General features: G+C 35.7%; 2 protein-coding genes across 10 annotated transcripts in view; one reads left to right on the top strand and one right to left on the bottom strand.

The window, feature by feature from the left end:
- The window catches only part of LOC109849046 (glutamine-dependent NAD(+) synthetase), a 53798-nt gene extending 43566 nt beyond the window's left edge, over nucleotides 1–10232 (bottom strand). For 7 of the 9 annotated variants that reach the window (XR_002248975.1, XR_002248974.1, XR_002248973.1 and 4 more), the window contains exons 1-8: nucleotides 9952–10232; nucleotides 8202–8507; nucleotides 7804–8027; nucleotides 6788–6891; nucleotides 5741–5875; nucleotides 5164–5332; nucleotides 3956–4091; nucleotides 3605–3743 (exon numbers count right to left, since the gene is read on the bottom strand). Coding sequence is in view for 4 of the 9 variants with exons in the window: in XM_020418814.1 (XP_020274403.1) it covers nucleotides 3605–3743; nucleotides 3956–4091; nucleotides 5164–5332; nucleotides 5741–5875; nucleotides 6788–6891; nucleotides 7804–8027; nucleotides 8202–8507; nucleotides 9952–10145 (1407 nt within the window). In the remaining 5 variants the exon portion in view is untranslated. The remainder of the gene's footprint in view (nucleotides 1–3604; nucleotides 3744–3955; nucleotides 4092–5163; nucleotides 5333–5740; nucleotides 5876–6787; nucleotides 6892–7803; nucleotides 8028–8201; nucleotides 8508–9951) is intronic. The other 2 variants (XM_020418816.1, XM_020418815.1) reach the window with 2 other exon arrangements.
- The window catches only part of LOC109849967 (translation initiation factor eIF-2B subunit alpha-like), a 5197-nt gene continuing 1015 nt past the window's right edge, over nucleotides 10452–14633 (top strand). Inside the window, 5 exon segments of the mRNA XM_020419864.1 lie at nucleotides 10452–10748; nucleotides 10750–10966; nucleotides 13807–13959; nucleotides 14043–14184; nucleotides 14276–14517. Of these exon segments, the coding sequence (XP_020275453.1) occupies nucleotides 10537–10748; nucleotides 10750–10966; nucleotides 13807–13959; nucleotides 14043–14184; nucleotides 14276–14517 (966 nt within the window). The 5' untranslated portion in view covers nucleotides 10452–10536.

Genomic DNA, 14633 nt, shown 5'->3' with positions numbered 1-14633 from the left:
ATTGAATTTGAATCTTTAATATGGGTTACTGGTGTTTGATGTTCTCTTGGATATTGCATTGGTTTCAAAACCTTTGAGGTAACTTGTATATTACTTTCTGACAAATCCTTGTAAGACATCATGAGGAGAATTTTCACTTGTCTCTTTGCTAGGGTATATTACTGCAAAGTGATGATGCAATACTAAATGAATCTCGACAAGAAGGTATATTCTTTATTAATTACAAGAAGAAATATTTTTATCAATTTCTTTTTAATATCTTGATTCTAACATATTATATGATGTATGCAGCTGATAATTCTCAAAAGAAGAAAAATCCACCTCGTGGTAGAAATAAGTGTCTAAAATTGAATAATTTGTCAAAGGGGGGATCATTACTTTTTATCAGAATAGAGCTATTGAACCAGAATTTTCACGATATCTTGGAATTATTATTCGTGATAGGAATATTTGCCTAGTGGCTGTTGAGAATTGGGCCAAAAAACCACAACAAAATAAAGATCACATGTGGGCATCTATTAAGGTACATTAAAAATTAATTTTTTACAATTGATCTTTAATTCTTATAAATTATATTCTGCTTCAAATTTTATGTAGGATAAATTCGATGCCGAGGACATGGAGCAAAAGATAGATTCAGACACTTCCGCGATTTGTGGAATAAGTGGCGTGGTGACATGCAGAGGAAATATGTGAAAGAAAATTCATTGTAAGTTGCATTTAGAAATAAAGTTGCAGAAGTGAGTGTTGATGACTGGGATTGACTAGTTAAGGAACATTATTTTTTTTCAAAATTTCAGGTATTAATCTCCTAATTTTATTTATTTTGTTCCATGTATATTGCTGGATTATTAAAATTATCTTTTAATCTTGATGTATAGAAAGCAAGCCAACAAAATACACTTAACAGAGGTAAAAGAAAGATGCTCCACCACACGGGCAATAAACCCTTTAGACAAATTGCGTGGGACTTGGTATACATTTAAAACTAATTTTCTATTTATTAAAACTACTTTTTTTTAGTTTGATGTTATACTCATTTTTATTTAATATTTGAATAAGTGTGGCAAGTCGGGAAATCCACCTGATGTGGCAAAAATGTTTCATGAAACCCGAAAGAAAGCTAATGAAACACTAGATACTGGGGATCAAGATAAATATGTTAGTAGAATATGTCTTCAAGTTTGATAATGTTGTATTATATAGAACAAACATATGAATTTAATTTTTGTAGGATGAAATTGTCCATGTCAAACAAGCAAACCCTTCACTTTCAGACATTGAGATAGTTGAGAAAATATGGGGGAAGCAATCTCATGTTCACATCACCAAGGTTTTAAATATCGGATATTAAGAAAATATCGGATAGCCAAAATTCATTTATCGGATTGCGGATATCGGGGAAATATCGGGGATATATGGTAAATATCGTAATGCCATAATGAATGTTTGCATACATAGTATAATGCATTAAAATGTAATCTCAACATACGTAATAAAAGAATGCCATAATGAATGTTTGCATACATAGTATAATGCATTAAAATGTAATCTCAACATACGTAATAAAAATTTAAGCATACAAAATATGAATAATATATTATAATGCATTAAAATGTAATCTCAACATACGTAATAAAAATTTAAGCATACAAAATATGAATAATATATATTTAGGATCACTAATCAACCTTCTAAAACAAATAAAAGTGCAAAATAACGTTGCAACATTCGATCTGCTTTTTTTAGGGCAAAATGTCATTTGATATAATGAGAAAATCTTGATATCTCACCCAAAAATTCCAAACACGGTATATTATTTTGCAACAAGCCATATAAAAAGATATATTGGTCCACATATCGGCTAATATATCGGCTATATCGGAGATTTATCACTCAAAATAGCCAAAAAACGGTAAAGGATATTTAAAGACCATATCGGTTGCGACAAGCCCTGTAAAAGGATATATCGGGGAAATATATCGGGCCATGTCGGGGATATTTAAAACAATGCACATCACTGTATTTGATGGTGAGACTACTTTAAAAGATTTGAGAGGACCGCACCCTAGTCGATCTGATCTGGAAGCACGAGTTATAGAAGAAAAGAGAAAGAACCAGATGCTTCAACAACGCTTAGATGAGTAGGAGCAACAATAACATCAACAACAACAAAGGATGTCTGACTTAAAGTCACAAGTGAAAGTTATGCGGGAACTTTTTTTAAGACAATCATCTTCATTGACTCCTCAAACTCGAGAACATGTACAAGACTAGGTAATTATTTTTTATAAAATATCTTATATACTTTTATGATTGACTACTTGCAATAGAGAAAATGCGGTTTTTACTTAATAAGATAATATTTGCTTTATTTTTCTTTCTTAATTATGTGAATTTTTAAAATTTTTAGGCTATTCATGCAAGATTAGGAGAGGAGGGTAGCTCGAGTGTTCTTTTAACGATGATTAGAGATGAAAGAATGTGTCTTTTCTAGACTTTTATTTTAATTTATTTTAGATAGTTTCACGTATTTTTCTTTGGAACAATTGGGATATTAACTCTTGTTACTAGTATTGAATATTTGAGGATGGTGAAATTTTATTTATTGATGTTATTAATGAATGGAGTTTTTGTTTTCCCTTTTATTTATCATTGGGTATTTTTAATATATTTGTGTTGTGAATCTTAGTGTCATGTTGAGAATTATATGATAGTTGCTTATGAATGAAAAGATTGTTATTAATGTATATTAAAAATTTATAGTCTATAATGACGGTTTTATAAACCGTATTTTGTTCATAAACGAAGGGAAAGCACCATCGTTGATGGGTTAATAATTACCCATCATTAGGACTTTTACGACGGTATCTAACCGTCATTAATTTGTCTTCAACGATGAGGTTGTCACCCGTTATTACATAACAACGGGAATGAGAAACCGTCATTTAAAATAATGACGGGAAATATCCCCGTAACTATTGGTAACGACGGAAAAATATCATCGTCACTGATGGTAACGACGGGGAAAAATCCCCGTCACTGATGGTAATGACAGGAAGTATCCCCGTCACTGATGGTAACGACAGTGATAATTACCATCGTAGATCTGAACGACGGTAATATGTTCCGTCGTTTAGACTATATAACGACGGGTATTATAACCTTCGTGACCCTTTAGCGAAGAAGGCTTCAACAACGGGCGACGAAGGGATTTTTTCCCGTAGTTAGCATACAATAACGAAGGTTTTTAGCTCTTTAACGAAGGGAAATCCCTTCGTTAAAGGCGTAATTTCTTGTAGTGTCCCTTCCTCTTTCCTGATTCCTTTCCTTGACTCTCTTATTGTCATTATCATGATCATTAATATGGTCTATATGTTTCCACAGAAGGAAAATAATGCTCTCAGTGTTCGATAGCAAGAAATATTTACCTGCTGCAAAGAATGACCTGTTTTAAATCACATTTTCTCTCTTATTTCATCCTTTGAAGCACAAAATATTTCTTGCTATCAAGCATTGAGAATATGAGATTATTATCTTGTAACATCAAGATAATAAAAACAACATATAATTTATCTCAAAGAAGTCAAAAAATTTTAATTACCTTGTATCGTGGCCTCTTCCCTGTAAGTGTCTGAAACAAAGAGATCAATGCAGAAATAATACTATCTATATTCACATCCAGATGCCATGAACCAATCTCATCTGATAGCTTCTTAGCTCGTGATCTTGTCTCTTCAGAACTGCATTGGCGATGAAATTTTTGACGTTAATTTGACCAAATAATACATACTACTGATTTATGTATAAACCATATATAACAAAGTAGAAAAGAAACGGGCAGATTTTTGTGAGAAACAGAAAAAAGTCAGTATGGATAAGATAAACATAGCCAATATAGCCCCTCGAATTCTTCAATAATTTACTTCATTGACAAAATATACTTATTACTGACCTGTTTTCAGTTCCCATATAGACTGTATAGAATATACGTTTGGCAAATTCTTTACTATCAGTAGGAAACTCCCCGTTGGTGTATTTGCCAATGCGTAGTGCATCAGCTTTGACTTGTTGATCTCCATTTTTTATATCTGTGCGTAATTTGTTACATATTCTAAAAGTTAGTTGTAAAGCAAGATAATATAAATAATTAAAAGACTGAGATGCAGAACAACAAAATCATTACCAGATAGAGGGGGGAAAATCAGTTACAGGCTATAATATAGTAAAAGGAAAATTTTCACATGATTACATCAATGTTCAATCTCCATATCTGTTTAGATGTGCCATGGATGTACCGATGACTGACATTCAAGAGGTATGATGACATAAGAATTAACAAATAAGGTTAAATGCCAAGAAGATAATACTTGTAGGCAAGGATGCAAAAGTGTAGCAAGAAAAAAATGCATTTGAACTGCAGTTTCATGATGTACATACACCTGCAGCCACAATTAATTGTCGAGCATTCAAATTTGCAAAGTGTTTCATTACAAGTATTCTATACAAATGGTATGATGAAGAAACCTCTAATGGACTAGATATTGATAAATGAAGCGAATATTTTTTTTTCTCGTATAATATATGAAAGATGTATATCTTGGCTTCTTAAAAGAGTTACTGTGAAATGACAATAGCCCAATAATGATACACAAAATGTTCCATTTAAGGAGGATTGATGCAAACAAAAGGAATATAGAAGAAATGGCCATTATATATGTCAAAGACCTGGAAGGATATAGATTGAGAAGTAGGTGTATCCACCAATTAAACCCAAGGCAAGCTTTAAGAGGTAAAGTAGAGGCAGGCAAAGGGAAAGATGAAAGTTCAATGTGAGATGAAGAGATTCACTTTAGTGTTGACAAACAGAAGGAGAAGCCTCAATCAAATTAAACAGAAATCACACAAAGGATTTGGGGGGAAATATCCCTCTGGTGCCAGCTAATGCTTTAAAAAAGGAAAACTAACAAAGGAATTAAAGCAGAGAAATGGAAGAAGCAAGGCGCGATAACTATACTTAGTGTGAGGAATTTTTTACATTCTAAGCTACTTGACCGTTGAGCTTTGTTGATTCAAAGAAAATATCAAAATTAAACCACCGGAATCCTGCAATATGACAATAAACAACTCCAAAGACTTACTATAAGAAGTTTATAGACTGACCTTTTATAACAAGCTGGCACATGGAGCCTACAATGGCTGCAACAGCTGAACTATCAGCCCCTCCAGAAAGTGGAAGCAGGAAACCAGAGGCGCCACTTCTTCTTAAATAATCCCATAGCCAACAACTAGGTCCAAAAGCAATTTCTTCCTCAGGACAGTGGTACTTAACCTGCAAGTGAAAATCATTAAAAGGACAAGCAAACCCAAACATAAAGACTCTCTGAGAATCACTTTAGACAAAAACTTTAAGTAAATGGTTTCCGGTTAAAAACGTACCAAGGAAACATAACAAAGATGTAGTAAAACAGTTGCAGGAAAGCAGAGGGTGGACTTCTTTTTGGTCAGGGATAAAAAAAAAATATTATTTTCAGGACAGTTTTAGAAGCATGGATATGAACAAACCATATCAATTTATTAAAAAGTAGGGCATGGGACATGTTTATTACTCCTTTGGTCAAATGGATTCACCTACAAGAGCATGAGCTTACACTCAAGGCATAACCGGATGATGTAGGAAAATTTTTCTAGAAGATCAATTAAGTCGTGAGCTAAGAGCTTAATTGTCAAAAATACTAACCTCCACTGGATTAGTAGGAAAATGTTGGAGTTTAAATGATTGGCAAAGCTTATACAACACTTTCACTGAGGAAACCTTGGATTTGTGGCTTGCTTGTTCTCTGAAACTACTAATAGATCCCCGATAGCTAGAAACCTGCTTATCAGCACAAGAAAGATAAATTCATATGTTAATGTTAATGATAGCATAGATGTCTTCTCCATTCATATTCATGGCAGTAATGCATGATCCTACAGATGTCAAAAGAGAATATGCATGTTCCCCCTATAAATCTACCAAATAAATAGAAATTTTGTTCGCAAATACTGTCAACAATTTAATAAACACTGTATCTTGAGTTGATGAAAATATAGTACGCTGGGGGCTCAGATATAAGGCCAGGATAAAATTAATTTTGCAAGAGAACTGAGCAGTGTTCCATAAGTTCGTAATCACACAAGAACAGTATGGGAGCTGCAAATAGTGACAGATATCAGGTATAGAAAACAATATCATAGATCAATAATATATCAGAGTAACATGTGAATACATCGTGAAGAAATAGTGAATTTTAATAACCTAAAATTGCTTTTTTTGCAGGAGCTCAGAGAACATCAGTTCCTATTCACAAACAAATGTCAAATATGATTATTTAGAATATCAGCAAAGATCTTTCTCTTTGCCTCGCCCTTTAGTCCCTGCCTCTTCTCATTTTGTACTCTTTTGGGTAAAGTTTTAAGGGCTTCTTTCTTTTATAAAATTTTTGACTTATGCTGGTTGGTTCTGACGTTGAGAACAACTGACAAGACATTAGAAAACTTTGATAACAGAGGTATTCTTTAGGATCATACATACCGCAACTAACCCGAAAGCCCTAATGCCCGCTATTCGGCCAAACAATATTTTAAAGATCGCTAATGCACAAGTTTCAAAACACTGTTTATTTATGAAGAACCAAAATCTGCATGATTTACAAGGGATCCTCTACGTATGGTTACAACAATTCTACAGAATACAAGAAGAGAAGAAGCCAATTTGACATCAAATTAGATTAAAAAAATAGCTTACAGCATCAAGGTCAACTTGTGCAACTAAAACCTCAACATCCTTCAAGGAAAACTGTGATCCTTGAGCAACCACGTCTCCATTAATAGCAATGCAGGAACATCCATCTGTGATATAAGGATCAGATGAAAAATACTTCTTCAAGAAATTACACAACATCAAGAAACTTGATAAACATTTAATAGAAGTATAAAAAAACTAATAAAACCAAAAAATATATAACTTTCTATGTAGAATAGCACTTAACACAAACAGTCAGGCATGAAATATTCAATTTTATTATAGATGTTTTTACATATATGCCCTCCAATCATAGCTATTCCTAATATTACCCTCCAAATCAGAACTGTTTTATTTTCCGTATATGAAGAGCCTAAACTACAACAGTCTCCTTTTGATTTAATAAAAAGTCAATCCCAGATGCAAAACACATTGGAATATCAAAAAGAACCATGAAGAAAGTTTACGCACTGAAATGATTAATGACATGCCGGAAATCTCCATTAAATGCAAAATCAAACTGTTCGTTTAGCTGCGCACTCATTCTCCTAGTTCACCCAGATAATGTTAAAATTACAATTTGATTATCATCCATAAATGTCACTATGACCATATCGCCACAACCAAGAGTGTGGGGCTCTATTAGACATAATTGGTCATGGAACTATATTATAGGTGTCTATACCTCGTCACTGGATAGTGATATGGTGAGGTATAGTATATAATGTATCCGTGTATATATAGTACTTATATGAATACTATATATATAAACAACAAATTATGTGAATTCATAATGAGGAAAACAATGACAAGAACATTCGTTCATGAACATAGTAGCTTCATTGCAATTAAGCACAATGTAGGCCATGAAATTTCGATTATTCTAGAAAGCAAAGGCTAAGCCCAGACATAGAACAAGGTCACTGTAATTCATAAGAATATGGCCCTCGGCACAGAAGATCAAGAAAGATAATAACATCAAGAAATATGTCTAATTCTCAATTAGAGAAGTAACTCACCATAATAGAGGCGGCCACCATCACAACCTTGATGGTTACCATACATGTAAACACCTCCACAGAAAAGGGTTGCACTCTTCATAGCATCAATTCTCAAGTTCAGTTTTCTGAGTTGGTGATGACTTCCACTTGCATTCATAAAGACTTCTACGCCATTCAATGCAAGTTCAATTCGAGGAGCGTCAGCAGTGAAGAGCTCTTCACACGTTTCAGCGGCAACAGATCTAACAAATTCAACATCATTACCACACACTTCATTATCAGTAGCAGACGTCTGTACTAAAGCAAGGAGATCAAGAAGCAGAGAGTGGAGACGCATATAAAACCAAAAAAGAGAAGTCTAAACTACATACAGAATAAAACAAAATAACAATGTTACTCAATGTTATGTTACTTACGTATCTAGAAACTGAATGTATGCATAACCAAAAGGTACTGAAATCTGGGATACAGTTTCAGAAACATCAGTAGGAAGTTGGAAGTCCACAAGCTTTTCTTTAAGTGTCCATGCCGAAAACCACCGAAGTTCCCTGTAATTTCCATCATTTGCAAGGGACATCTTTGGCCGGATCATTAGAATTTTTTTATTTAAACAGAAAACCTGGCAGTTATAGCGCACACTTTCATGAATGATGGGCATACCAATACTGCATAATATATCATTAGTCCAATCACCTGACAGTAGATCTTGCAAACACTCCCATCTGCACAAAATGTTTAAGTGTCAGTCAAACAGGGAGTAATGTTTTTTCAGATAGTGTGAAATATGCCATCAGGTAACTTTTTAGACATAATCAACAATGCTATTAAGAAAGCTCAAAAGGGGGAAAACCCGAAAAAGATAAAATGCAACAGGAATGTAATATAGAAAAACACTTGAAATATCACCATAATTGATACAATTGTCACTGTATCAGATTTTTGGCATGCCAATTCAATACACTCCAATTCCAAACAATATATAGGATATGAGGTTGGAGTACCAATAATCTATAAACCGTGAGTAAACAAACAGACGCAATAACATGATCCAGAGCGCAATTATTAGGATCCATTTGTTCCAAACGGACTAAGTGGAGAGTTGATTGTGGGTTTATTAGAGATTTTGAGCTCTGACAATAACAAGTGGAATCATAGCCAACCACATATTCTTAATTGCAAGAGAAACGTTCACCAAGGGGTACTCTAGTGCAAAGACAAGTGATGCTGGTGTTGCACTGCTCAATCAGAACCAGATTATTGCAAAGTTAGTCAATGCTCGTGTAGGTACTGTGGAAGCTTGGTAGTACATGAGAATCTATCTAGACTAGGGGTGGAAACGAACCAAATAATTAACAAATTGTTCGTTAATTATTCTAGTAATTATTCGGATGATTCCACTGTTCATTTAACACTAAACAAATAATTTTTAGAATTCAAATCCATCAACAAAAAGAATTTAATCAGATGCATATTCAATTCGTTTGTTTATCAAATACTCATTTAAAATTTGATCATCCATAAGTTTTATAATTACGCACATGGCGTTATATTGTCAACGCACTATTTCTACTTAAGTTCTATATACTAATTTTGAGAGACCTAAATAATCTTAAATCAGATTTCTAATGAAATATACAAATTAAATATATATACATCACAGTTATAAAGTTGTAATTTTCATTTATAAAATTCAAATACTATTTGAAAATAAAATTCTTTAGCAGAATGCATAGACTTTGATATCCGATAAATACTCATGAATATTTATCAAATAAGGAGAACTCGAGTTTGAATTCGAAAAACTCCATATATGGATATTCAAATTCGGGATTGAATTCGATAATTTTAAAGAAATACAAATACAAACATCTTAGTGTTCAATTTGATCGATTACCACCTGCAGTCACCGGGCATATATTAACTAGATAGGGAGTCAATTGTGTGTTTATCAGTGATTACTCTCGTTCTCCCACCTCTAACAAATCATATAATCAGGATCTTAATGGAATAAAACAGCGCAGAGTGAAAACAGATGAAAGGTATCAACACAGATAACGAAATACTCGTAAAAATTCGACCTTTCCTACCGCAAATAACTGATGCGAAACCGTAATTAATTAAAAAAATTAAAAAAAAATAAAAGCTTTCAAAAGAGCAAAAACTTACGAATGAGCGACGGTGTCCTGCTCCAAGAAATGATCTTCACACCCATAACCAGTGATCTCAAGTTCCGGCCCGATTCTAACCCTAGCCCCCTCCTCCTTCGCCCTAGCAATCGATTCCTTGATGTTCTTCATGTTGTTATCGAAATCCATCGCCCATTGGTTCAAGTTGCAAGTCGCAACCTTCAACAGCCTCATCCTCGATACCTTCACCAGCCTAGAACCGATGAACGCTTTAATTCAAGAATTTTTTTTTTTAGAAAATTGAGAGGAATCGAAATATAATAAAAAGGCTTGGGAGGGGGTTTTATTCGTCTGGCGGTGAGAGAGAGGGATTTCTTTCTCGCGCTGTGGGCTGGGCCCACGCACGACTCGGGTCGGGTCGCTCGTAGCGGGTTTACAATCTTAATTACAATTTACTCACTAATCACGCAATTACACCATCAGTTTCTCTCTCCCTCCTTCAGGACTCGGACTCCACACTGTACATATTCCATTCTCTCTCTCTCTCTCTCTGGCTTTAATCAAGATTTCCCTTTTTAATCAAAAACCCTGAAATAAAACCCTCCAAAATCCAAAACCCGAAATCATGTGGAGGCGGTCCGCTTCGTTCGTCCTCGACAAGCGTCTAGGGCAACAAAACCCCCCGTCGTCGCCCCCAGAGCCCAACTCATCCATGGACCCCCACCAAAACCCTAACCCGAACCCTAGCATCTCCGCCTACTACCAGACGCGATCCGAGCACCACGCTGTCGTTACCAGCGACTGGCTGCGCCCAGGCGTAGTCGGCACGCTGTCAATTGCGTGCCACTACGTCGCCGCCGGAGGAGGGCTCCGTTGGGGGAGGTGGAGGGAGGGGGTTTAGCGTGATTGATGAGTTCAATTTCTGGAGGAAGAAGCCGGATTTGGCTGAGGCTGTGGCGGCGATCATGGCGCTTGCGGCGGTGATTCGGTCGAGTGAGGCGACGACGATGATGGAGCTCGAGATCGAGCTGAAGAAGGCGTCTGATGCGCTAAAGGTTGATTCTTTCGTCTTTCACTTTACTCTGGTTTAGTTTCTCTAGCTCGGTTCGTTAGTTGGAACTTTAGCATCTCTATTATGCCTTAGAATTTGATTACGTTCCACTCCAGCTAGGATCGAAAACAGTAGAACATCTTGGATTTTGAGTATAAAATCATAGTCATTTAGTGGATGTTCTTGTCTATCTATGTCTTTCATTGTGCAATGATGTTTGAAACCCTAGCTTCTATTTAGCTATGCCCTTTGGAATCTTTGTTGTGGATGAATAATGATTTGGGAGTCTTTCTTGAAACTGTAGCTGGACGTTTTGGACATATTGGTTAAGGGTGCTAAATGCGAAGTACAACATTTATGTGCATGGTATGCTTCAACTGAACATAACTATATTGAATTTAAAATTAGTTGATTTTATTTAGATGTGTATAAACAGGCTGAGCATAGGTTATGCTCTGTTAGTATAAACATAATCTCAACAAGTAAAGCTCGAGCTACTGGGCTAATTGTCCTGCAAGTTTGAAACTACAGCTCATTCATGCTTAGTTCGTCTCAGTTTACCCCGAGAATTAAATGAACCAAGCTTAAACTCGAGCTCTATTGTAACAGTCTGTCTCACCCATAGTCCTACCCTGCTTCTCAAGAATAGTGAAGCCAAATCCACAATCATGCTCCCATTCTCAAAACATTGAGGTACAGAGAGTGGGTTAACGGTCAGTAAGATTTTGATATGATCTTTTCTGCTAGAATGATGTATTTAGATTTGTATTACCAAGGGTCATCAATTAATCATCTTATTATTATTTTTCTGAAAGAAGGGCCATAATTATTGAAATAATGTTGTTTACTTGTGTTAATAAAACATGTCTTAGTTATTCAATTGATTGAAATACATTTGGATGTCAATTGGGAGGACAACGAACTTTAAGTGAGTTAAAGGTATCTGATAAGACGATAACATGTCAAGCACTGCAAACCTGGGCAAACAAGTTTGAAGCCATTTCTCAGTTGACTGTTGGATTTGCGCCCACTGTTCATGAGTACATGGCAGTTGAGATTGGTGTAGGGATAAGAATGAGAGGGGAGTGAAATAGAGTAATCGGGTGTTCTATGTTTTATGTAGCCATAATTTACTCTCCTGCCAGTAACATTTTAGTTCTTAATGTTGACAAATGTGCAGTAAAAGGACTGGGATTCCTTAAAAAGGGTCTAGATCCTGTAACATAACTGAGTTTTTAAACTTTCTTGGTGTTAAATATCCATGACAATCTATCAGCCATTTCATGTTAACAATTATGGGGTAAGTATTGCAAATTTGCAATGAGTAATAAACTTGATGTTTTCCCGGTCCTTATAGATCACATTTGGTCTGTGCAGACCACACGACTCTAGAAGAGTTCTACAGGTCACGTAGTTGCATCCTTAATCCACATAGAATGAATTCTGTGGATCATGTAGTTGCATCCTTAATCTATTTAATCATGCATCCTTTATCCAAAACTTTGTCTAATATAATTGCAATTAGAAGTTTGTTTGTCTCTATTCGGGGATGAATCAGTTTTCGAATCTTTTAAAAGTTGGCCAGTTCGTGATTCTATAGATCATGATTGCATACAATAAATGAGCATGCTGATTTCAATTTTGAACTTAACTTATGTTTATGCTTCTTAACATCTTTGTAAACTTGACATATCACATGGATGTAGGGTAAAAATAGAAGGTTTAGATTTTTCCATCCTGCCTTGTTGCCTCATTGTGACTTACCTTGCCGTGTGTTACCATGTACTTGGCTTACTATCCAAGGGCATTGACAAGTCTACTTAAGAGGTTGTCTTGTGTTCACATGCTATTGATCTTTCCATCCAACTGAGTCAGGGACTCTCAATGGTGATGAGCTTGCGGTCAGGTGGTGGGTGATGAAGTAAAGCTGCATTTGGAGGAATGCAGAGTGAGAAAGGGTTTTGGGAGGAAGGATTGGAGGTGGCGACGGGAAAAGAGATAAAGTTATTGGAGAAAATGAGAGATTGCTGGAATGGGGATTTCAAGTTTGAAGAGAGTAGCGGATCACCATGTGTATAGGGCTAGGGTTTTAAGGCCAAAGAGTCAGAGATTGGTAGGACATGAGGAGTTTGTGGCTTTAACAATGGAGTCTTTGAGAATGTGTGGGAATTAAGATAGATAGGATCTTGCTTACCATCTTTGTCCAGGCCTTGTTGATCTTTCTAGGCTGTATCATATAGTTCACTTTCTGTTTCTGGGCTAGATCAGGCCCATTTGCAGCCCCATGACCAAATGTGGGATGGGGGCGTGAGATGAATAGCACAATAAGGTTGCCAACATGAATTGGTGTTCAAGATTTTCTTCCCAGGCCCTAGAAAAAAATGAGGGGAGACCTACTTAACATGTGTTTGAGTTACAATAGATTCATGATCAGATGTTATTAGAGTCTCCAGCATATGAATGATGGCTAAGAACAATCCTTGCTATGAACTTTGTGTTTGCTTGGAAAAGGTAGGATTACGGTTATTAGAGAAAGATTGATAATTTTAGCATTAAGACGTGCCTTTATTGTGAGATTTGCAGTGATGTGGTGTATCAAAGAGGTAAAATACAGCCTTACCTAATATAGCCATTTTCATGTCTATATTTTTAGAATTATATATTGTCTGGCACCAACCTGCATCTCTCCTATCTAGATATAGAATTGTGAAGTCTCCACATTGCCATGTTTTGCCTGCAAGGCCTTTTAATAATTTAGTTTACACTATCAATATTCTTGGATCATCTGTAATTGTCTATGTTGTACCTTATCTAATATAGCCATTTTCATGTCTATATTTCCAGTCATGGGACACAACTTCTATATCATTATCTGCTGGCTGTGATTTGTTCATGCGATATGTCACCAGAACTTCTGCCTTAGAGTATGAGGATTTCAATGCTGCAAGATTACGTCTAATTGAGCGCGGTGAAAAATTTGGAGAGATCTCTTTGAGGGTAAATTTTGCTGTTAGTGTTACTGCCTTCTCTCTTTCCACATGTATTGCTACTCTTAAATCAAGTTACAAACACATTTCTAGGCTCGCCGGACCATCGCTATGCTTGGCCAGGACTTTATATTTGATGGTTGCACAATCCTAGTTCATGGTTTCTCACGAGTTGTGTTGGAAGTGCTGAAGACAGCTGCAACAAATAGGAAACTTTTTCGTGTTCTCTGCACAGGTCATTTTCCATCTATAATGCATCAGTTATGCTTACTTCACTATTATCAATCTTCATCGTCTCAAATTTGAAATTGTGGTTGTTTGTGCAGAGGGAAGACCAGATAGAACAGGCTTACGTTTTTCAAATGAACTCGCACAGTTCGGTGTTCCTGTGAAGCTTCTCATTGATTCTGCAGTTGGCTATACCATGGATGAGGTTGATATGGTCTTTGTGGGAGCTGATGGTGTGGTTGAAAGTGGAGGGATTATCAACATGATGGGAACATATCAAATTGCAATAGTGGCTCATAGCTTGAACAAGCCTGTTTATGTTGCTGCTGAAAGTTACAAGGTACCGACTTCTTATCTCATCGTATCTCTTCTTTTCAACATCTTTCTAGCTTTAACATGAGAAAAAGCTTCAATACAAAGTAATTTGTATCATGTATGAACCCGCATGATATCCTA

Source organism: Asparagus officinalis, chromosome 7, assembly GCF_001876935.1.
Source record: "Asparagus officinalis chromosome 7, Aspof.V1, whole genome shotgun sequence".
NCBI classification, from domain to species: domain Eukaryota; kingdom Viridiplantae; phylum Streptophyta; class Magnoliopsida; order Asparagales; family Asparagaceae; genus Asparagus; species Asparagus officinalis.
Note: the sequence above shows the minus strand (reverse complement) of the source record. Positions and strands in the feature narration are given on the sequence as shown.